This window comes from Pithys albifrons, chromosome 10 (assembly GCF_047495875.1).
Source record: "Pithys albifrons albifrons isolate INPA30051 chromosome 10, PitAlb_v1, whole genome shotgun sequence".
NCBI classification, from domain to species: Eukaryota; Metazoa; Chordata; class Aves; order Passeriformes; family Thamnophilidae; genus Pithys; species Pithys albifrons.
Window position 1 is genome coordinate 24,855,859 of NC_092467.1, and position 23,615 is coordinate 24,879,473.

The 23,615-nt window shown below is 48.4% G+C and overlaps 1 protein-coding gene across 2 annotated transcripts; it reads right to left on the minus strand.

Moving 5' to 3' along the window:
- Positions 1-393: 393 nt before the first annotated feature.
- On the minus strand, positions 394-22,271 carry MOB3C (MOB kinase activator 3C). 2 transcript variants are annotated; one of them, XM_071564921.1, is made up of 6 exons: positions 22,246-22,271; positions 21,594-21,653; positions 20,956-21,118; positions 13,906-14,405; positions 6,257-6,459; positions 394-2,758 (listed from the first exon to the last, which is right to left on the minus strand). In XM_071564921.1, the coding sequence occupies exons 4-6, from the start codon at positions 14,324-14,326 to the stop codon at positions 2,729-2,731; spliced, it is 654 nt and encodes a 217-aa protein (XP_071421022.1). In that variant the 5' UTR covers positions 14,327-14,405; positions 20,956-21,118; positions 21,594-21,653; positions 22,246-22,271; the 3' UTR covers positions 394-2,728. The 2 variants fall into 2 exon arrangements, with proteins under 2 accessions (XP_071421022.1, XP_071421023.1); XM_071564922.1 differs by lacking the exon at positions 22,246-22,271 and having other exon boundaries at positions 20,956-21,125; positions 21,594-21,847.
- Positions 22,272-23,615: the final 1,344 nt, after the last annotated feature.

Sequence of the window (23,615 nt, forward strand, 5' to 3'; positions counted from 1 at the left end):
TTTCCTTGGGTAAAACAGAATAAAGAGAGGGGGAAATGAAAAAAAAAAACAACCAAAAGCAAAAACCAAACCAACCAAACAAAAAAACCATCAACACCCACCCACACAAATACCCCCTAAAAACAAAACCATCTTTGAAATTCTTTTTAAATTGGTGCTTCAGATGAGCCTGTGAGTTACCTTTCAAAAACAGTGCTTTCTGTCCAATGAGGAATCAAGAAGAGCTCCATGGTATGGAGGATGTAAACAGGAAACACTCCCTAAGCAGCAGGGCTGAAATCCTCAGGCATGGGTTAAAAGTACACTCCCCTTTCATAAGGCATAGTGCGTAATTACCCAGTGGAACTCAGTGCTAGAGGACAAGTGGAGGACAAAAATTAAAAGAGGCTTCTGTGCTTTATTTATGGAAATTATTTACACCAAGTCTTTTTTATCAAGGAAGGTTGATGCTTTCTCTCTAGGTATCTGTTCACTGACAGCACTATTCCCTTGGATTTTGTTTTCTGTTGTCTAATTTGGACCTCCCAAACTACCAATTGTGGTTGTTGGTCACTGTCCCACCATCTTCCAGTGTTGAGAAAAGACTGACTTTGTCATCTTTGTACTTCAATCTTGAAGTACAACGTAGTTGTGGGCTGCTATCAGTTCATCCCTCAGACACAATTGTTGAGGCAGCTTCTCCATAATTCCCAACCTTACCAGCTCCCAAAGGGTGCTATGCATCGAGTCCAGCCTCAGAGAGCCCAGTCCTCTTTCCTTAGGAAGGCAGAATTTTCCTGATAGAGCTGTTGTTGTCTCCTGCCTCTGCTCCACAAGCAATTTGTGCCTGCAGGTCTGATTTCTATGAAGAGACAGGATCGTGGAACCCAGGACACACACAGCTTTGCAAAAAGTAGTGAGTAAAGCTCACCACCACGTATTCCTGGAAAAATACCTTCAGGTGGGATTCTGGTGAAAAGTCAGCAAGGGTAGGATGCCGACCTGCAGCACTGGCCTCTGCCAAGCCACTTTCTGAGTTGTAAGCTGAGGTCTCAGCACAGCATCAAGATCCAGCAGTGCTGCAACTCTCAGAGAAAAACCACTCCAAGTTATCCTGGGTGCTTTTTCATGACACCTGTCTTACTACAGAAGAATCAGGGAAGAATTAAATACACCGGCCTTATTAATGTTTCTTTAATTAGTAACAGAGCAAATATATTTGGACTTTGAATGATTATTTTACACAGAAAATATTGGAATGATGTATCAGGTGGTTTTGTGTCCATTTTGCTCTGTTTTATTTCTATGTAAAAATATACCTCTGGTACACGAGATTAAAAAAAAAGAGAGATTTTCACAACCAAATAAGTGCTTTGAGCAGTAAAAATTCATTTGTGCACTTTAATATTGGGCTAAATAGTTACATTTTCTAGCCACATCCCCTCCCTACCCCAAAAATGGGCAAACCCCAGATTATAAATACCATCTGTGCATTTTGTGTACAAAACTTTCTTTTTTCTTTCAAAAAAAAGAGCAGAAAACACAAATGTAATAATTCTGTGGCTCAGACAAATTGATTTTAACTCCCCCAACAGTCAGTAACAGAAAAAAATAAAAATACTTTTGTAAAAAGAAAAATGGCACAGGGAACACAACACTAGTTATCAGAGGCACTGCAAGCAGAAGGGGAAGAAATTTGGAGACATGACACTTTTCAGGTGAGTAATGACACAGACCAGGTATCAATGGTATGCTTTCAGAAGGTCAAAATGTTAAAGAATCATGGAATATTGGGTTGGAAGGGGGTCTCAAGAAGAGACTAAATGAGGTGTCAAAGTCCTTCTCCACCTGTTTGAAGGTTGTATAATGGAAAATCAACAATTTCTACAGCCAACATCTGCTGATCTTGAGTCAAGACAACATATCAGGAAATGCTGCCATGTTGAAAATGTTGTTTTCTAGTAACAGATTCTTTCCACCATTTTTGAGACCTTCTCACACAGACTGTGTTGATCACACTGAAAAGAGACGTAGTTCACCTCCTCTGTCATGGGGCTACCTTGCCATTAGTCCAAGCAGTGCTGTATGCATCCTAGAACATCATGAATTCCCCTCTTCCAAATGTGAAAAATCCCTTAAAAGGAAAAATGGTCCCTTTGGTAAAGCATGAATTAGGGCAGAAGGAGAGACATTCATAGCTCATGGCTAACAGTACATCAACAATTAACCACATAAAGGCAGCTGGGACAAAATGTTACCAGCTTTGCAGGGCTGATTTCAGGTATTACCACAAACGCACTGCATGTGAGAAAGGTAACAGGCATTACTTGCTAGCCAAGGTCACACCTGCTCACAGGGCAGAAGTTGTTTATTAAATATTTGGAGATCAATGTAGCTGAGGACAAAATAGGAGGAAATGTTGCTGAAAGTTTGATATTGGACATGGGATAGAGTTTTAGAAACCAAAGTGTGGAAAAGTCAACCAAATGTGCTTCCTTCTCTAGTAAGTCAGTGGCTTTCTAAAACAGGAACCATACAACACAGACTGAGATCTGTTAAAAGAAAAACCCGTCCAAATATTCTTGGAAAACTTAGGATTTGGCCCTGGCCAGAAGAGGCTCTTCTGCAGTGTTCATAGTTTTTTGATTTGGAATGCCAAGAGCAAGTCCTTAGGAATAGGTCTCCCACCACAGGATGTCTTGTCCCATAGGACTCCGAATGAGCCAGCTGAGCTCACCTGTTGAATACTTCAGTGGCAAATTCGTTCTGTCATTTCTTTCTGCAATGAAGAGGGAGAGAAAAGTAAGAAACAGCAAGTGCAAAAAACAGGCTTTAGTAGTGTGATGTGTCAGGCAGTTTGGTAGGTGTCCAAAACCAACCCAAGGAAGCAACCATGGGAGTCTTGGGCAGTGTTTCTCTATTTTCCATGCTGGCCCTCCTGGGAACTACTCTGCCTCAGCAGCTCTGTCCTGGCATCCTCCTTGGTCTCTGTAGCACAGGGTTATTTTGGCTGCGCTCCAGCTTTGAGAGCAGTCCAAAAAAAAAGCTTTGGCTGAGATGTTGAAACGTGCAGGTCCTGCTCCTGGCTCAGCTGTGGTGCAGCCAAACAGGGTGATGCCACTCTTAGAACCTCTCTTTGCAGCTGCCCAGGGAGACAGGACATGGAGCTGCTCCCAGTTCTTGCTCTGGGACCTGACCACAGCTCACCCAGAGGACCTGAGGTTTTGGCAAAGGATCCCATAGTCACACTGCAATGCAAATGAGTGCTAATAACAGAGGCCACAGGAAACCTCCAGTGAGACCAAGCTCTGTTTAGGCTAACAGACTGTTTTCTTTAGCCAGAAGGGCATCATTCCAGCTGCACTGGGAGGGTGTCCAGCTTTCAGCTGGTGGAAGATGGTATTTGTCCTTGCCTTAAGGAGCTCAACTAATAACTTCTAAATCACAGACATTGCTGCACTGAGGAAAGTGTGATTCTGGCTCATCAGGTTTATGGCTTGTGAATCTGCGTGTGCACACAGATCCCCTCATGGACCACAGAGGAAGGTTTGCACATTAAAATGTACTCCCCAAATAGATCTGAAGTAGGACTGGTCTGTAGAGAAGAACATAACTCTGAAAAAAGAAGAACTAGGAAAGTAGGATGACCCTTGAGTAACCCTATAAGAGGCCCTTTAGTGTTATAACCACGGGGAGCAGAAGCAGCAAACTATGCTGTTCAGTGCTGACAACTCTGTTTTTAAAGTCTCTTGGGGAGAGTGGCAAAGAGAGAGCTTTTCTGTAGGAGTAACAAGTAAAATCACTCCAGCACAGAACCCAGCCATCAAATGAAAAGATTATGCTCTGCCACAAAATCATATTGCAAACAGGAAATGTTTACAAGCATCTTGAAAGGAGAAAGAAAAGGACTGAACATCCTCATGAAATAGTGTCCAGCCCTGGCCACTAGCACAGAAAAGCAGCCTTGAATGGGATGGACTGGGGTGACTAGTGGACTGATAAACAACCAGTGAGGTCCTCAGACTGGTCCCAAATGTCCAAGGCATTCCACACATTCAGGAAATCCCACAGATTTGCCTTAGTGTGTAACCAGCTGGACCCCTGCCGGTGCTGCAGCCCAGTACCATGACCTGCCCTTGTCAGGGAGGCAAGTGCACAGCTTTTCTCTCCCCCCAAGTCTATTGATTTGCTAAGTGAGTGAATCATGGCCTTTCTCTAGTTCTGCCTGTACAAAGGATCTCCTTCTCAGTTCCCAAGATTTGCCAAGAAATCACATCCCAAAGCTTGACAAAAGAGAAATTGAAGCAGCAAAAGGAGATGGAGCCAGAGGAAAGCTTAGAAATCGAGAACTCTTTCATCTCTATAAGTTTTCCAAGCTATTTTGGCCCAACAGTGAATTTTCTGGCTGAGGATGAGCTGGTTTTTTCTTTCTTCTTACTCCTAAATCTGCAGACTGGAGCTCCTCAGTAGAATTTCACATAAGGAATGCTCCAACTATTATACAGGACTCAGACCTGCTGTCATGCTCCTGATGTGCTCTCCCCACATGCCTGGTGGCCTTGCATGCAGGGAACAGAACTCTGCAGGCAGGAGTCTCCTCTGTCATGGGATTCATGGGGACTAATTCTAGCCATGTAAATGCAAGGTTAGGACAGTTGACTGGGCTCATGAGACAGTCTGGTTGCAGGACACTCTCCTGGACACCTACAGCAACTCAATGCCTGAGGGAAGGAGGTCCTTCCTCCTCCATGGTCCTTCCTCCCAACCCTGTGGTTAGGTCTGCCTGAGGCTTGAATGCCAGGCAATGAGACACAGATAGACCAGAGGCAAGTGTGTTTCATTTCCTTGTAGTTTAACCCTAGTTGCATCACAGGGGAAAAATCTGTTCATCCTAGATTCATCCAGACCCATCAATCATCTCATGTTGCGTGTGAGTCATTGGCATTGAAAGCCTATTTAGCAATGTCATCCTCTGCTTTGGCTATTAGGTGCTAATTATTTACATTAGCAAGCATCAGCCCAAGAGGATGACACAATTATGGGCTATATATCCATTCTGAAGAAGTTTGTCATGAAGAACAGTGGTGAGGAACAGAGGACAAAGTGATGCTGAGCTACCATTTTCTGGAGCTGAGGGCCATTGTGATAATAAGTGTCTAAATCAAATTCTACAAAATAATTGAAGAAAATACTGTTGTCATTCAAGTCTCTCCTGATTAGATCATCAGCTCTCCATCCCCTGAAATCAGATCAGAACAGACAGGCAGCCGATTGACTGAGACAAATGAAAGCAGAGGAGTAAAGTGCTTAGCATTTAGGGACAGGGGCATCTCCCCCACATCCAGATCCTAAACAGACAACTTCCTGCTGGGATGTTTCTTAGCTCTTTCTTGGATTGGGCTCTCTTGGTCTTCCCTGACTCTCTGTTGCTGGATACAGCTTTTTCTGCAACTCAGCCCTTATCACAGTATGATAACTACAGCGTTTCCTATTAATTCTTCTCCCCACTACACGCCCTCTCTAGGTCGCACTACACTCAACCTTGACTGACATACTTGCTTCTCTTACAAAGCTAACTAGGTACTTTTTCTAGTTTATGTGCCCAGGCTGTCTGGTCTCAGCTTCCCAGTAGTCCTGCTGTTTTCAAGGGCTCTCACTCTGCCTGGCTAATTGCTTCCCAACAGGAGATGCATGTAAACTGGGAGTTCCAGTGAGCCCTCTCAAGCTTGGGGCCATGACAAGTGTTGTCTGAACCTGTGTGTCCCATTAGGGCTTGCCTTCCCTGCCATCTCATTGTAATTCACACCGGGATCTCAAGCAGGGAGCTTGGTCTGCTAAAAGGAAAACTAAAGACATTGGAAAGGAGGCTTTGGCTCAAACCTGACCCCTGAAAGCCAGGTGGACACAACTGCCTGGAAATACTTTGATGTGCAAATTGCATTAGAGCTACCAAGTCAGTACAGAGGGACACTACACTATAGTGGCCCTGAGGGTACTGAAGAGTGATTCATAGATGTAACAGCAGAGGCAGAGTTTAAGGAGGGTTTTCAAAGGGTAAAGGTTTTTCTTGGTCTTGCTGAGAAGTTCTCTCTTAGAGCACTAAAAAGCTGATGGTTACAGGACAGAAAACATGACTGTTTCTGAGGTAGAGTGGCTGAAAGAGTCTGGAGAGGGTGACTTCACTGCTCAGAGTCCTACCCCCACTTGAACATACCAGTGCTGCGTTCAGCCCATGCCACTCTCACCTTCCACCTCCCCATCCCGGCAGCATCCTTACCAAAGGCTCCAGCTCCCGATGGTCAATGAGGCTAAACTCCTTGATGAAGTAGTAAAAGTGCTTGTAGCAGGTGTTGACATGAGCCTCAGCACCCATGCTGATAATGCTGTCAAAGTGGTGGATATAGACATGGACAAAGACACGGAATAGACGAGTGAGGATCTTGGTGCAAACTTGCTGGAACTGCTTGGGGAAGGGAACACCTGCAAAGCAGAAGCAAATTTGAAGCCATTTGACAATTTCCAAAAAGCCAGTTAGCATTTAAATGTCGCTGACACATTTGACAGTCATGGATGACAAGAAAGGACTCCCTTGACTAATGTAAAGAGTGACAGCTACACTGGGGCAATGTACCATCTAACTCTTCCCACATATTCCCTCATTGCCCAAAAAGCAATTTCACACAGTCATGGGCTAGGATGTGGGAAATTGCACTAGGATAGAACATTTCTCATCCATTGGAGAAGGCTACATCTCTCCACATCTGGCTCAATCCAGAGCAATCTTGCAGATCCTTCTGCTCTTTCTCCCTGCCTTTCCCCTACAAGCCTGTGCAGGCACAGCATAAATCGAATTATAATTACTCAGGTCCATGAACAAAACCAAACACCTCCCAGAAGAAACAATACCATCCCTGTTCCAATGTAAAAAAAGGCATGTTTCACACCAGTTTTCTTCCTTCCCACACTTCAAACATCACTTCTGATGCACCAACAGAAACAGGGGGGGTTTCTACCTTTTTTCCTGATCCCTGTTTCAAAAAATGTCTCCTTAAATCAGGAAGAAAACTGCCCATCTTAGTGATGTTTGGATTGTAATTTCACTGCACCCATTTGATGCTCCCTCTTGAGATGACCTACCAGGCTGGTAAACAATGGGAACCACCACATACACATTACTCACTCTACACTTGTCACTTTGTTCCACATAAGGACATGGTGTGGGACATTTCCATCCCTGTCATAATGCACTGCTATCACAGTGAAAATCTCAGGGGTGTGATACCATCAGCGCCAACAACTTGGGGTAAATCTCTAAAGGAAATATGGCTTTGAAACCCTAAGCATTCTTTTTTTTTATTTTTGTGAAGATGAAAATGAAACAACTGGAATTTGTTTTCCTGGAGCTTCTTCCTCTCCCCAGAGCAATTAAATGCAAATATGCAAAGAACAAAATAAAAACCTCTTTCCCATGGCTGTACCAGCCTTCTCCCTTAACATCTCATTAATGCAGCACATAACCTCTTAAAAATCTTTTCAAACAAACTCTGTTCAACCATGGCCAGCTCACAAATTTTGTGCTGGGGAAAGCATCAGCAAATCTCTTAGCTAAAATATTAAAAAGGGTAATTTTATCTTTGAATCTTTCTCATCAGCCTTGCTAGGCAATTAAAACTCTTCTTCCCAAAGGCTCCTGGCAGTTTTGTTTCCCAGCAGCAGTGCCATGTAATTCTCCTCTGTGGGTGGCAAAAGCAAAGGTTCCATCCCTCTGACATCAGGTTTTCCAATTGCATGGGTTTGGCAGGTGCTGGGTTTGGTACTCATAAGAGAAAATTAATTTTGGTCTAAAGCAGTTGCCTTCAGCACAGCCCAGTCTCCCTTTGCTTTATGCACAGTGTGGGAGCAGCGGGCAGGGCTGAAACATGTGTGCTTGTGCCACATCTGGATGTCCAAGCCACCGCTTGGAGGACACAGACCTTTGCTCAGCGTCACACAGGGAGGTGGTTTTTGAGACTGATTCGTGGCCACTGCTCTACATAACCACAAGCAAACTGCAGCCTCAGGGCTGCTCCTGCTGCAGTGACCTCTGCATGACCCGTTCACTGCCAACTCTAACAAATCCCATTAGGACTTTCTGAGAGAGGTGTTCACATCTGGCAAAGTTCAACCAGGCTCTCCCCATGCCAACACCTTACAGATGGTACTGGAGATCTGCTTCTGCCCTGCACCCTTGGCTGCAGAGCTCTTCTCTCCTGTCAGTCTGATATAGGCAGGGATCACAGAAAGATCTACAGGTTCCCCTCCAATCAGGAGGGACACAGCACTTTATCAATGGCTTCATTTGAGCTTTGTACACTGAGTGAGAATTTGCTGAGCAAATAAAAGCTGTAATCACCCAGCTGGGGACTCAGACATGCCATTAGGGTGGCCCCAGCAGATCAGTTTTGAAGAAATGGTCAAGAAACAGTTTTTAATAAAGAAAAATTTGTTACAGCAAATAATTTCTGATGAATGCACATTGCTGGGCCCTGGCTGGGGAATACACACTGTTCTCGATAGCCCAGTCCTGAACTGAGAAGGAAATAAGATCAGAGGGTGGACAGCAGATCAAAGGATCTCAGGCTCCCAGGACTGACAACATCTCTGGTCCAGATACTGCTGTTAGACGAGCCACCTCCAGGGTTAGCAGATGGTGACATGTAGCTTTCCACAGCTTTTGTCATGAGGTTAGCCAAGAACTATCTTGTACTATACATCAGTCACCAGCAAGTCTTCATGGACATGCTGACAGCTGAGAGACTTAAGAGGGGAGACACCTCCAGTTACATTCTGAGTTTTCCAAAAGCAGCTTTTCCATCAGGGAACAGAGATTTAGTGTAAATCATAGAATCAAAGAATACTTTGAGTTGGAAGGGATCTTTAAAGGTTATCTAGTTCAAATCTCCTGGTTATCAGCAACTATGGGAGGTGCTGAGCTCCTATACCTAATGATGTATGGAAAGAAACTATAAAGCCGCCAGGACCTCTAAGGACACTTCTGGGCTATCCCACCACTGTGATTCACAAGAACCAGCAGCATCAGAAGCACCTGGGAGGTCAAGCTGGGCTGCCCTTCTTTGTGTCCATCACCAGGTGTCAGTGTGTGGCTGTGCCCTCTAGACACGGTCAGGCTGTAGTGGTCACTGCCTGTTACTAATCGACTTCTACAGGTCACCCCTCACTCTACCATCTCACGACGCCACTCACTATGGTCCTTTGGGACCAGAGGTCACTCACGTCTGGCTCTGACTCTTTCTCCCTGCAACATCCCGTCACTTGCACACCTGCCTAGGGAGGCACAGCCCTGGGCCATAGGGTCCTGCTTCCTCTCCCCATGCTGCAGCCACATCTATATCTCCTGTGCCTCGATACAGGCTGTGGATGCTTGACTAGACCCTGCATGTGACACGGGGCTCTGTGCCAGCTGATCAAAGCTGGTACCCACGGGAAGGAAGCAGGGCAGATATCTGATAAGCAAATTGTCTCTGCCAGCAGCAGTCATGCCTCGCTCGTGATCTCCAGGGACTCAGAAAGCAACTCATTGCAGCCACAGCAGGCACTGGCCACACTGGCAAGGAGCTGGAGGAACACCCCATCCCCTTGTCCAGAGCTGAAAGAAAAGGGCTCTCCAGTAAAGGTTGCATGTGACCAACCCAGGCAGAGCAGCAGAAAGATCAAGCATAAATATGGCTTGCACTGGGTCACAACTGCTGGCTCAGGGGATGTCCAGCAGACAACGCATGTGACATCCTCTCCAGCACATGAAGGGAAACAGCGAGGGCAGGCTGTGCCTCCTCCCATTGCAGCCAGCACATTCTGTAAAGGAAAAAGGCCTAGGACAGGGATCTTGGCACTGCCTATGCACCTATCCTGCCTTTGCAGGTGTTTAGCTTTAAAATGAGCAGTCGGGCTCATTGTTGTTCACATCAGAGTTGTCCTGGCTGTCAGGAGGGGTCATTGCAACAGCAAAGGGTGGAGTGATGGGGCCCATTTCCCACACATGAAAGGCGGCAGCTGCTCCCCTCATGGCTCCCATTTCCCTGCCAGGCTGGGTCAGGCAGATCAGCATTACAGCCAGCAACAGAGAGGCTCCATTAGTGACCAGTGCCCCGATAAATGGCATTTGGGAGTGGGGCAGTGGTGGCCCTTGCTTGAGGAACTTCCTCCATCGTGAAGGTGGCCCATCACAGCACAAAACAGGAGTAGCAGATTGGTGAGACAGAGGGATGGGGCTGATGGGACTGATTCTGCAGGTGTAATGATTCTGTGGCTCTGAGTGATGAGCAGAGAACCACAGGATGCAATGAGAACTTAATCAAATGCTGGGAAAAAGATTTATGGACGAGGTCAGCTCTTCTTTTCCACCCATGATCACAGGCATGCACTACCCTGACACTGCACACAGACTACACAGCTGGGAGCATCACCTGATCCAGGGAAAGAACAGCCCAATCCCAGGAGGAGGGGAGCAGAGCAGCCATCCATGGCAGAGGAAAAGGGGGAACTTTACCCCTGCTCCAAGCCAGGGCAAAAGCTGTAAGTGCAGCAGGTACAATTTCACTCCAAGCAGCATGAGTCACAGCCCTGAAATGAATTAGCACCTTCAGTTTGTCTTGGATGTTTGCTTGAAAATCTCAAGATATGATTTAAAGCACTGAGAAATCTGTTTTTCCCACTCTGTGCTGATTGCTTCAAAACATAAGGAAACCATGTGGGACCATGTGTAAAAGGAAATGAAAATGAGAGGTAACAAAGTGCCTGTGCTTATGGTAAGGGACTGCCAATGGCTCTTGGATCTTTCCTGCCATCTCCCACCCCTAACACTTGTGCTCTAGCCAATTTAATTTTTTCACGATGAATCAGTACTGGGAAGCTATTTTGCTTCTTGGCAATTGTAGGGTTTTTTTCCTCTGCAAATGCAGTTATTCAGTGAACTTTGTGATGAATTGTTGTTATTTCTCAATTTCATTTTGGCCACCGTGGCATTCAGTGATTCATTTTTCCTAAAAATAAGACTTTAAAGCCCCATTTAAAACTAATGGCATGATGGCAGCTGCAAGCTGCTATGGTGTTAATTTTGAAAGAAAGTAGCAGAAAAAAAAAAAGACAAATTATGTAAAAAATAGCCAGATGACAGAACAGCAATAATTAGCTGAGTTCTGAAATTTTTTCTTCTGTTGTTATGGTGAGGAAGTATCAGATAATTTTGCACCAGGTTTCCTCTGGTATTTTTATAATTGTTTTGGGACCATGCTTGAATGGCAGAGCTGGAGTTTTGAAAAGCTTTCCAAGAACTGTTCCAAAATCTCCTGAGACTGATGCTCTGTAAAGCCACAGGCAAATCTGGCAGAGATCACAGGGTGTTTCCGGCGCTGGGTCTGGTCCCAACCCTGTGTCTGCACTGATTTAAGAATGGAGAGGTTTCAGCAGCCACAGTGGTGCTGATGTAGGACACCTGGCCTTGTGCAACCAACAGCCTCATGCTGGGCTGACTGGTGCAGCCACATGTAGCTTGCCACGAGCCCTGAAAACTCCATCCAGCCAACCTGCCTCCTCAGCATGGTACTGCCCAGCAGCAACTCCCTAAAACCAGGCACCACAGGGCAGAACAATGACGGGGAGGAGACGATGTTTTCCAGGTGGTAATTTGTTCATGTGGCCACTCACTGAATAAATCTGCTGATACAGTTTTACCAGCTGGTAAAAGTACACCTGTAGAATCATTTATTCTTCTCCCTTCATGGTAACAATGCTCATTTTCCATCTAAACGTATTTTTCAGGACAGCTACATTGGTTGGAAGAGTGGTAACAAAGCACTAGCACATACGAACTGATACAGGTTGTCTGGGAAAGCTGCTGCTGCTGTAGATTTACAGCCATCAGGCTGGCATAGCTCACCCCATACAGGGATTTGTCTCATCTTAACTGGCTGACAAACAGGTTTCCACTCCAGAGAAAGGATTTTAGGGTGGGACAGAGACCTGAAGGTGGATTTCCCTGAGGATGAGGAAGGCACAGTATCTCCCCCCAACCCCCGTAGTATGCAGGCGTCTTGGGAGCACCCCCAGACCCATTAATAATCTCCACTATAAGGATTTTCTAAGGATGCTATCTGAGGACTGCAGAATTGCTGGTTAACTCTGCCAGGTCACAAACTGTCTGGTGGTGTCGGGCTCCCTTCCTGCCTTTTTGGATGTCAGCTGTCCCTCTGGCCTCACTGCGGAGCTGGCACAAGCTCTGTCACATAGCTTGGCTAAACCAAAGGTGTTTGTCACTCTGCTCCCCTCCCACCTCTGACACATGCCGAAGGAACAGATGCTTTAGTGCTGCAAATCAGCCCAGCTCTGCTCCAGGCACTGAAGCTGTGATAATTTACCCCAGCCAAGGTCTCCCCTGTGATGCCAAAGGACCCTGCGAGCACACAAGCCAGCAAACCATCCCTACTCATTTCCAGCTGAGCCTCTCACCCCAGGATGAAGGATTTCCTGCTTCTGACCCATGAAATATCTCTCCCATAACTGTCAGGACAGCTGTGAGCAAGCCCTGCTGAATCATATGCTGCTTCAGGCTTTGTAGCTGTTGGATGTAGAAGGTTAGCCTCAGGCAACGTTAGCAAGTTTGGGGAACACTTCCTGTTTCTAAAAAAACCACAAATTTTGAAAAAAGAAAAGTCTGTTTTGTCTGTGGTCAGGTGGCTTTCGCCAGGGAAATCTTTGTGCTGGGACAGCTTTATTGCACATGGCAAAGAGGGGCCAGGAGGGAAAGCTGAGATGCACACAGCTTGTGAAACACCTGCTGAGATGGTGGTCAGCTGTGCCCATAGAGCTCTCCAGCACAAGCAGGACTGAAAAAACCCTTCATGCTAAACCCCATCTCTGCTGATAATTTCCAAGAGCCTCACCACAACCCCAAAGCATAGCATTTATAATTTTCCCTCATCAATCTCCTTTTCCACACTTAAAACAGCTCACATCTCCTCTGTATCCTCTCAGTGCCTTCTCTTATCCTGAGCCTTTCCCAAGGTCTGGCTCTTTAGGAGAGAGCCTGAACATGTCTGACTGGTCACAATGGCTGCTGTCCCTGAGCCCCACATCCTGCTCAGCCTCCTCCATCATGGCACAATGAGGAGCAGCCCATCAGAAGCAGGCAGATGTGACATTTCCCTTCAGCCAAACACCTCCATCTTCTGAAATGCCAAAGCTGCCAAGTAATTACCCAGCACACAAGGCAGGCCACTGAAAGGCCGTTAATTGGGAACATACGGATGACAAAGTGCCACCAGCTACCTTGTCCCCCTGCTTCCCCATCAGCATTTTAGAGTGCAACCTCAGCCTGAGTTCCTTCTTGCATGTGTGAAGCCAGAACAATCAAGACATGCCAGCAAGAGGAGTGAAGGCACTCAGGGGACACAAGGGTCCCCACAACAAAGGGGCTTGGAAGAGGGATCCAGGAACAATGTTGGAAGATAAAAAATGGATTTGCCCCATGATCACCTACAGTCAGTCCAGATCTGACCCAACTGTCCCCACGCTGAAATGAAAGAATGATGACCACCTATAACCTGCCCTGCAGCTCAGCTCCTTGAAAGGCAGGAAGCTGATAACCTACCAGCCTTCATTTTTCACAAGCACAGAATATTTGGAAAAGTTCAAGCATATAAAAGGAGAACATTTTGTTCTACATCCCCTACTAGCAGGATGCGAAACTCCAAGTTCAATTTGCAACAAAATGGTGTGGTACAGACACTGAGTAACACCTGGAACAGGAAAGGCCACAATAACTGGCATTGCAAAGTTCAGCAAGATCAACGCTGAGGTGCACCAGCAGCTTGTGAACCTGCACTATAGTTAAAACCCCAGCCTTCCTGTGAAGAACCAGAGCACACTTACCTATCCTGGTGGGGAAGATGTCCTCATTGTTAATGAGCATCTCAATCCAGTCCATCAGCATACACATGTACTGAGGAGCCGACAGCTTGGTCGGCTTCTTGTATTTGCTATCGTCCTGCCACCTGTACTCGTACTTGAGTCCACCAGACATGATGGGGCAGCTCCTCTCTGTGCAGTACTCTGACATGGTGCCGTAGATGAGGTTGATGCGGTTGAAGAAGTCCACCACATGCACAGCGATCCAGTCATTGATGCTCTCGCCAGGAGGCAGCTGCACCACTGCTTTCAGGTCCAGCCCAGATTTGAGGGAGGCCTGGGCTTTCTTGTACAGCTCAAAGCGTTGGGTGCCCGGCTCAAACTTCTTTCGGGGACGAAATGTTTTGTCTTTGTTGAAGACTTGCTTGAGACACAAAGCCATCATGGGCAGAGCCTGCCAGGGTGAGGGCAGAGGCTCAGTGCAACATGAAACCCAAGGCTGGGCTCTTCAGGGGTGGAGGTTTCTGGAAGGAGAAGGAGACACATTTCGGTCACACATGAAGCCAGCTGCACATGTGGGCAGAGCATAGGGACGAGTTCACACCAGAATGCTGGCTGGCCTTGCTGCTCTAGCAGTACATGGGAACAGAGATTTGGGGTGAGCTTCTGGCCCCTCCACACTCATGAGGGTGACCTGGAGTGGCTGCTGTCACCTCACACAGCAGTTCCCAGCACTGGAAAGGATGAGTACTGTCCTATGTGCCCCATGCAAGGACTGATGGCAGGCAGAGCCCTTCCTCCCTCCTGACCTCCCAGGAGCCCAACAGGTTTCAGCCAACCTCTTACCTCCAGGCTTCTACCCATTAACTGCTGCCATAAAGTGAGAGACATGACATCAGCAGAGTTCACCAGCTCAGGTAGTCCCAAGCTAGTGGCCCTTTCCTCTTTCTGGCAAAGGGGAAGCATCTCTTTCCCAGGGATTTCTCTCTGTCAATAACCCCTGACCCTGCTGCAGCAGCTGGCGAGCAAGGCCCCAGGGACCACGCTGCGACCGCAGCTGACTGCTGGTTCACACAGCCCCAGTGCCGAGATCAATGGGAAAAAGGGGGATTATTTTTGTTGTTCTGCCCCGTGTGTTTGTCCAAAAGAACAAAACCCACATCCGAAGAAGGGAAATGGAGCCCAGCGCAGCAGAACGACGTGCCAGGATGCGGCCGCCCCTCCAGGCATGCACACAATGCACACAGCAGCCCTTAGCATGGTGGAGCTGATGCCTGATGCTCCGGGTGACTCGGTCTGGAAGTCACAGCTAGGCAAAGTGCTGAGCTCAGCCCTTCCTTCCCAAGATTAGCAGCATAGACATGGGCTGAGGTATTTTCCTTTTCCTCCCTGAAGCTCCAGTGGAAATTCCTTCCACCCAAGGCTGTCCCAGAGAGGCCGAAATTGCGTTTTTCATCACCTGTACTCATTGCCAGTGGTGGTAATGTGAGATCAAATTCCCCTTGTGCTTAATACTTTGCTGAGGCTTAGGGAAGAGAAAGTCCTCCAACAGCCTCCCCATGATGGAAGGAGATGTGGAAGCAGTTTAGAAAAAGGAAGGAAGAGGTTCATGGAAAAGGGAAGTGACTGACCCAAAGTCACAAGCAGGAGAGAATGGCGCAAACCTTAGATGTATATTCATCATTAAAAAGACAACTTTAGCCAAAAGCTCGATATATAAATCCTGTTTTCTAAACTCAGACCCAAGCCCCAGGCAGATCCTACTTTGCCCAGCAGAGACCAGCTAAACATCTGACAAGTGAAACCCTCTGTTCCCCTTAAAGCTCACCCATGGGGTCGTCACTGGGAGGCAGCAGGACCTAGTGATCATCCCAAATGCTGGCAGGATCAGCCTGGCAGGGACATCTGCACCACAGCCAGAATGCGGCAGCAAGAAGAAAACCCTGGTGCAAGCCCTGGTGTGGGTGTGAACCCCAGCATGAATGCCATTAGTGCACTAACCATGGCCTTTCCCATAGGCTGGAGCCAGAGCTTTGCCATTGCTACGTAGCTCAGACTACGGTGGCACCAAAACCCACTGTACTCTGCTGTACCCAGGCACAACCAGACCTGAAAAATGTATGTTTTTAGATGCTTTCTGCCCCATGGAGAGGGTCACAGCCACCACACAACGTTATACAATATGACTTTAATACCAGGGTATCCACAGACCTTCCCCATTTCATGTGGCTGGGTGGGATTTTAATGGCTCCATCCTTGTTGTCCTCATTTATTGCCCAAGGGCAATGACTGGGGGAATGTTTCTTGGATGCTTTTTCTTTCCTTGCTCCAAGCAACTAGATCTAACCATGTCAAAGAGCTTGTTTGCCACTTCAAAAAAAAGCACAATCTCTCCAAAATGCCAAATGATGGGAGGAGCTGGCATCGTGTCATGGCTGCTCCCTGTCCCAAGGGAAAGGGTCTGTGGTACAGCAGCCCTGATGGATCCCAACGGAGGCCAGGGGACTCTGGGCACACTGAGGCTGTAAAGCAAAGCCCTTATCCAGGGCTTCCTGGATTCCACATATTCAAGGCACATCCTGTTGATAACACCTCTAAAAAAAACCTTCTGGGGAGTTTGCTAATGCATAACAGTTTCTAAAATATGTATGTATACATACATATATTTTTACATATAAGTACAGCAATGGAAATTCTAATCTAACATAAAAGGAAGTGCTAGGATACCCTTGGGATGAGGCACCTAGCAGGCTCTATATGGAAGTAGGCATGATTAGGCTGAGCAGTGGCAGGCCCTGCAGCCAGGATTCCCTGAAATTTCAGCAAGGCAAGTAGTGCCAATAGGCATTTCTCCATGTCTCCATTTCTGCTGGCCTCAGCTCCATTCACGCTGCTCCAGGAGCTATTGCTGTTTGCAGGCTCTTCCAGGCAGATACTGGGTTGTTCTGGGGTGATGAGCAGCCACCCTGGCAGATGATATCCCATCAAAAGTGTCACTTGCAGGGGCCAACAGCAGTGAAATCAGTTCTACTTTAGTGCCTCACATTGCAAGACCTCTGCAAATATTGAGCCACTATTTGGGAAATAAACATCTCATTTCCTGAAGTCAGACCTATAACTCATCCACAACTTCATCCCTGCATCATCCACAACTGGATCTCTGTGTTAATCCTGCAAGCTGCTCTCATTCATCAGACAGGTGGGAATGTGCTTCAAGATTCAGCACCATCTGAATAAAACACCAGTTAAAAAAAAAAAAAGAACAACAAACATGTTAAACATCTGTTGGGTGCTTTCATACCATACATCTGTTAGAATGGGAATGGGGAAGCAAAGCCCATCGCTGCCCAAGTACTCAGAGACCTGTTCCCGAGCCTATGGAATGCCAGCACAGCACTGCAGCCTCTCTGTTCCCCAGGGGGCAATTTTGCTTTCAGGATCCTCATCAGCACCACTACCAAATTACCAGGTCATTAAAAGACCTTGTCCATCTTGGATGGAGAAAAACGTTCTCCAGAAATCACATTTAACACAAAGCCAAAAACATGTCCTGGGATTTACAACCCGAAGAAGCAGAGAGAGGCACTGAGCCAAAGACCAGATTTGTTCTCTACTTCTCTCCAAAGTTTTCACTGTTTAGAGATCGATGTGCACAGAAGGATGGGAGCAGCAGGAGCTAGAACCAGGATATGAAATCCCACCTATGGCCCTTGCAGATGGGATGTACCAACTCAGAGTTCTGCAAAGTCACTGACTCCTCAGATTTGCCCCAGGCAGAGACCTAGCAACCATCTCCGTTTTCTAAAAGAAAAGCAAAGTCCTTTCAGAATAGACCTGGACACATCCCAAGTCTAACTGGTGGAATAGGGCCTCAGCAGCAAATGCAAGACTAGATTTTCCTGCTGTCCACCTTTATGCATCTGACTTGGACTGTGCTCTTCCATCACTGACCAAGTATTTGGGGCAGATCCATGTAAAGAGATAGAAAGTGAGAGCTCTTCCAAGGTTTAGCTGTGCTGCGGAGTTCAGCTGAGTCTGATGTTCAGAGCTGTCATGTTCCTGGAAATCAGGCCATGGTCCACTGGGGCTTGGGGTGGGACTGGAAACCTGTCCAAGTCCAAATTGCTGCTTACACTGCCTATTTTGGGAAATCTGAAGGGCAAGCTACCATTCAACAAGCTTAGACAGCAGCTTCCTACAACATGACCGTACAGATCCTGCTGCCAGCCCGTGCCAGCAGGGTCTGGGCCAGCACTATGGCAGCAGCCTGCAGATCTCTGCCTTCAGTTCCAACATGTAAAATCAAAGCTTTTCCAAGAGGAGCCTTGGCAAAAGCTGCAATCTCCCTTCCCTGCACCACAGTTCCCATCATGAGGTGCTACTGGCATCCCAGGGGCTCACGCATTCCTTTTGGAAGCATCTGCAAGCCCCCAAATCAGACCCCATCTCAGTCCTGGAAGGAGACAAGGAGTGAAGCAGGTGGCTGTGGAGCTGGAAACTTTCGCTGCTGGCACCCTGTGTCCCCACAAAGGATGGTTGGAAGAGGATGAGCAAAGCTGCTGGGTGCAAAGAGACTGCCATTTCCCATGGGACATCCACACCATGGTGTACGTGGTGCTCACTGTCATCTGTGCTTCCAAAACAGAGCCTTTGCAGAGAGCTGGCTACAAACCCAGCTGAATGCCCACCAAATCACATCCCTGGCCATGAAAATTGCTAGTTTCAGTCCTGCCCCTGGTTTCAATAGCAGCAGCAGAAGCAAAACTCAGTGGAGTTTAGCAAATATCAAATGAGGGCAGGGTGAAACTATGCAAGGAAAGGCAGAGCCGCTGCCAGGGAGGTAGCAGGCAGAGACACGTGAAAAACTGATTTCCTAGACTGTTAGCAGGTCCAGAGATGAAAGGAAATGAACTGGATGGGAAGAACATAAGTTCAGGGTCACACTAAGTTGCTAATTTCAGATTTGAGGGTTGGTTTTGGTTTTTATTTACACTTGCTTTCTTTCCTCTCTTTCTCTCTTTCTTCCCTTCTTTCTTTCTTCCCTTCTTTCTTTCCTTTTCATTTGAAAACCAGAGAGGAACACAGCAAGGCAAAGGCCTTGTTGTAAAGCAAAAACAACTCAAAAAGGCCTGTTAAGAAACTGGCAGAACAAAAGGGGAGAGCAGGCAGAGCGGCAGGAGGGCGGCTTCCTCCTCCCAGTCCTGCAGTCGCAAGGCAAGGGCACCAAAGAAAACTTCCAGTTTTGACCCCAGATAAGCTTTAGTCAGAAATCCAGGAGGAAGGATCAGTCAGATGCACTACCAGACTCCAGGATCATGGTCATGCTACCTGCCTCAGTTTTCTCAATTTCAACACTGATCTCCCTCCCCAGACTCCTTTTATATTAAGGGCTGCAAAAGAAAAGTCTTCAGGGGAAAAAGTGTGTTTCCAGTGCCTCTGAGAAGCACTAATGATCTTGAAGGGTAAGAAGAGAGGAAAGCGCCACACCAGCACCTCCCATGGCTTCAGGGCTGAGCGCATCCTCCCTGGATCCATCGTGAGACAGTTACACACTTGAAAAAGTATCTGCCCTGGAAACCACAGGTGGCTGCATTAGTGGCACGTTCCAGCCCTCACTGGCAGTGTGACAGCTGGGGAGCACAACCAGGGGTCCAGCACCACAGGCAGTTGCAGGGAGACTCCAGCTCCCACTACTTTGGGAAGAGGCCAAGGAGAGAGAGTACGGATCTATCCAGCTCCAGGCGCCTTGGAGCACAGTGTAGGTTAAACACTACTAGCTCTGCACATCTCAATTGGGCTTCCCCACGGAGATCTTGCCTTTGGGGCACTCAGATGTCTGCTGCTCTCCTGCTTTAGAGCAATTCCCTTCTCCACACAACAGCAGCATAAAAGTCCCAACACAGCCCCATCCCAGTGGGAGGAGCAGGACAGCATCAGCTCAGCCACCATGTGCCAGAGCCCTGAGCCAGCCAGCCAGCCTTCTGGACAGTCTGCCCAGAAACCAGCTGGCCCTGGGGCACATAAGGTTTTCGCAGCTTTAGGAAGCATCACTGCCAGGCTGTGGGCTCAGCAGCTCTGTTTCTGGACTTCCCTTCAAGACCCAGAGAAGTCCAGATACAGTTTGGTCTTCAGACTGTCCTAGAGCATCTTTGCAACCAGGGCTTCTTCTTAGTGGATTCATGCCACAAAGACCAAGGCTGCTTCTCCTGAGCAATCCCTGAACTGCAGCCACCCCAGCCCCAAGCCAGGCAGGGCCTGTGGGTGCATGATGCTTCCAGGGAAGGGAGCATACCCTCTCTTTTCCAGCCTTTCCAGTCTTTTAATCATCTAAGGAAAGGGGGCTGGAAAAGGAGATGCTGGGGAGCACAGTCCTGGGGTGCTGGCCCTGTTCCCTCTGTGCTTCCTGCTGGAGCCAAGCCCCAGCTGGGCTGTCTGTGAGAAATGGGGTTATTGGCTGCTGATCTCAAATATAACCCAAACGATGGAAAATTCCAGGAAATGAGCCAAGACAAGATGCCGGGATGGGGATTAAGGCCTAGCACGCAGGCTGGGGGAACTTCAGAGAAGCCCTGGGCTTTCAGCATCATCTCCCTGCTGCCAAATCCTTCTTGTTCAAACTCCCTTGGTGCTGCAGTGACCCGGGAGAACATCCTCAAGCATCCATCTCTGGAGCAGCAGGACTCAGCCCCCTGCACCCCAGCTGGCGGCAGCTGCCAGCAGAAAGCCATGCTGGTGTTTCCCCCAGCTCACATGCCACTTGGAAATCCCCAGCTCGTGCAAAAGGGACCCAGATGGCTTCCAGGAACAGGACTGCACACTCCCCGGCTTGCTCCCCAGCTGTGCCCGCTGTCCCCCTGCTCTGTCCCCTTTTCCTGCCTCCCTGCCACACCAGCAGCAAAGCAGGAGCTCTCTGAAGACCACACCCTGGCCCAGAGGCATCAAAAAAGTTTTTCCCAAATCACAGAAGACACCTCCAAGCATAAAAGCAAAGCAGCATCTCTCCAGGTTAGAGGCAGCACGCCCAGTTCATTTTAGGCATGATACCCGGTGGGTATGGGGACTTTTTGGGGGTACCTCATTCCCTGGAGCTAGGATCCTGCTGCTGCTACCAGTGACTTGCTGGGAGCCCAGTAAAGAGATGTCCAGTTGCCCCAGGGGTGTCCAACAGCTCTGGTCAGTCCCAAGGGTGATTACTCCGTTGTCAGAGCTGTGATTCCAAATACCGGGAACTCCAGGCCTGTGAGCTCAGGGGAAAAGACGAGGGGAGATAAGCCAGAGCTGAAAACCCATCTCCACTGCTTGCGCTCAGCCAGTTCACCCGCCCACAGCTTTCCGCCCTCCCTCCGACACCGACAAAGCCGCTGCCGGGACTATCCCACTCGGAAATGGGGTGTCTGCCCATACCGTGTGTTGCTTTCCCCTGCCCGTCCCCCTTCCCCTGCGGATCCCCTTTCCCTGCACATCGCCAGCCATTTGCAGGATCCCTGCCGGCACCCCCGACACCGGCTCCCTTGTATTTACACGCTGGCCGCTGAGCTGGGACACACCAGAGAAAGGGGAAGAGCCTTCTGCAGGCGTCCATGCCCCAGCTGGGTAAACGATCGCTTATTCCCAGGCTAACTGCAACCCAGGTCTTGCCCATCCGGTGCTTACAAGCACCTCAGGAGCACCTCAGGGATGCAGTGCTTTCTTGTCCCACCCCTAGGACTCACCTCATCCCTCGGCACTCCAGTTTCCCGTCTCAAACACCTCCGCTGCACTTTCTGCTCTTACTGGTGAAAAAGAAAAAAAATTACAAAGACAAAATTCCAAGCCAGGCTCTACTTTCGGGACTGCCAGCGGTTTGGGGATCGCAGCAATAAGGAGAGCCGCCGCGCTTCAGCGCTCACTGGGCTTTCGTTAGAGAAACCCGGGGGCCGAGGGTTTTTCTCCGGTCAGTGATGTCACATCCTGACCCTGCCGGCAGCTCCAGCTGTCTCTGGAAAACCCGCTTGGAAACTGGCGTGCTGGCCCCGCCGCCAGCCGCCGCGGTGGGCTCGCACGCTCGGGTGGGCGCTCACACCCACACCCACGCACCATTCCTGGATGCTGAGATGCTGTTTGGCGTGCGGTCCCAGCCGCTGGCAGTCTCCCAGGTTTCACGAGACAGCAGTGTGCTGAGGAAAAGGAGATGAAATCCTTTGTGTTCCCCCCTCTCCCCATCTTTTCACAGTCCGTCTCCCTTCATCCTTTCCCACCTGCACGCACACAAAAATCAGCCAGAGGTTTCCATGCCAGGTCAATCTGGATGCTGTCCAAAACAGAAAAGCTGGAGATATTGGAAAGAAAAAAACAGAAAAACTTTCTCTGCACAAGAGCACTTACTTTCTGTCCCTCTTGAAGGTGAGATGAGTTCTAAAGGGCGTTGTGGTATTTAAATCCTGCTCAGCAAAGGCAAGCCTGCGCCAGCACGCCGCGAGCTGAGCCAGCGCGGGATGGCTCGGCAAGGACCGGGATTTGCTTTGAGTAGGAGTGTAACACCGGTGGTGCAACCCACGTGTGATACTTACAGGTGTTGCTGCAGGGTGGGAGGCAGAGCACAGCCCTGACACTCATGGTCCCCATCCTGGCATGGTGATGTCTCCTTCCCAGGGGATGAGCCCAGCTGAGCACTAGCCTTGCTGGAACATCTGCACAGTTTGGCACTGGAACAGTTCTAGTGAGGGAAATGCTTCTAGGCTTTCCTTAAATATGTGTTGAACTCAGGTTCAGCCAAGTGTCTGCAGGTGATGAGCCAAGCCATTAGGGAGCAGGGCAAGGCAGAATAAGGAGCAGAAGTGTGAGAAAGGAAACAACAAGCCCAGCAACCTGAGAGAGCAGGAGGATCTGGCTGCTGGGCATGTTTGTAGGAGCAGGAGCGTTTAGGATGAGGGTTTTAACTCTCTGAACCCTGCCTGGTATCCTCTACTGCTGTGGCTGTGGATTTACCTCCTGACCCCATGCGTTCTGTAGGACACATTCCTCCAGGATCCAGACTCCTTTTGGAATAACAGGACTTCTCAGCTGCAGGGGATGCCAGGGTTTGCTCTTGAGTCAGTCTTTAAACATAAAGTTATCCAGCAGTCTCCCAGACCAGTCAGTCATGTTGGGAGCTTAGTCCAGGCCCTGCAAGGCATCTTCTTTCCTTTCTTCCCTCTCTCTGTGCCAGTGATTTGGTGCAGGTGCAAAAAAACTCTTTGGCACCTGCAGCATCATCTTATTAGAAGTAAAGAATACATCGTAATGGCTATGTCATCAAGTGGCAACCACCAGCAGATCATTTACAGCTGAAACTGGAGGGAATTGGAGCTTGCACACTCCAGAAGCCCCTTGCTTTCTTGCCTGTCCTCTTTTGAGACATGGCTGAAGGTCGGATCCTGAACCAGGTGATGGGAGAAAGACACAATGACACGCAGGCTTCACCTGTGCTTGGCACCCACTGCAACATGAGATGGCTGAGGTGTCTCACACATACACCAGGTTTCTGCAGAAAAGGTAAAACCTTGAGGTGAAGTGCCCTGCACGCTCAGCCTCAGGTGCAGGAGGGAAGCACAAGCTATCAAATTCATCTGTGAGGCTGCTTCCCACCACCTCCATCATCAGCTAATTCACTACAAGAGCCATGACCCCAAAGTTCAGCTCTTTGTGTACATCTACCCCAGGACCTGTGGGCTGAGCCATTTGCACATCAACCTTTCCCTGCTCATAAGTGAATC

Excerpts from the sequence above, each read along its gene's own strand:
- MOB3C (XM_071564921.1), bottom strand. The coding sequence starts at position 14,326 with ATGATGGCTTTGTGTCTCAAGCAAGTCTTCAACAAAGACAAAACATTT. Across the intron at positions 6,460-13,905 it reads CATCTTCCCCACCAGGATAG|GTGTTCCCTTCCCCAAGCAG; the intron begins GTAAGTGTGCTC and ends TCTGCTTTGCAG. Across the intron at positions 2,759-6,256 it reads ATCGGGAGCTGGAGCCTTTG|AAAGAAATGACAGAACGAAT; the intron begins GTAAGGATGCTG and ends TCTTCATTGCAG.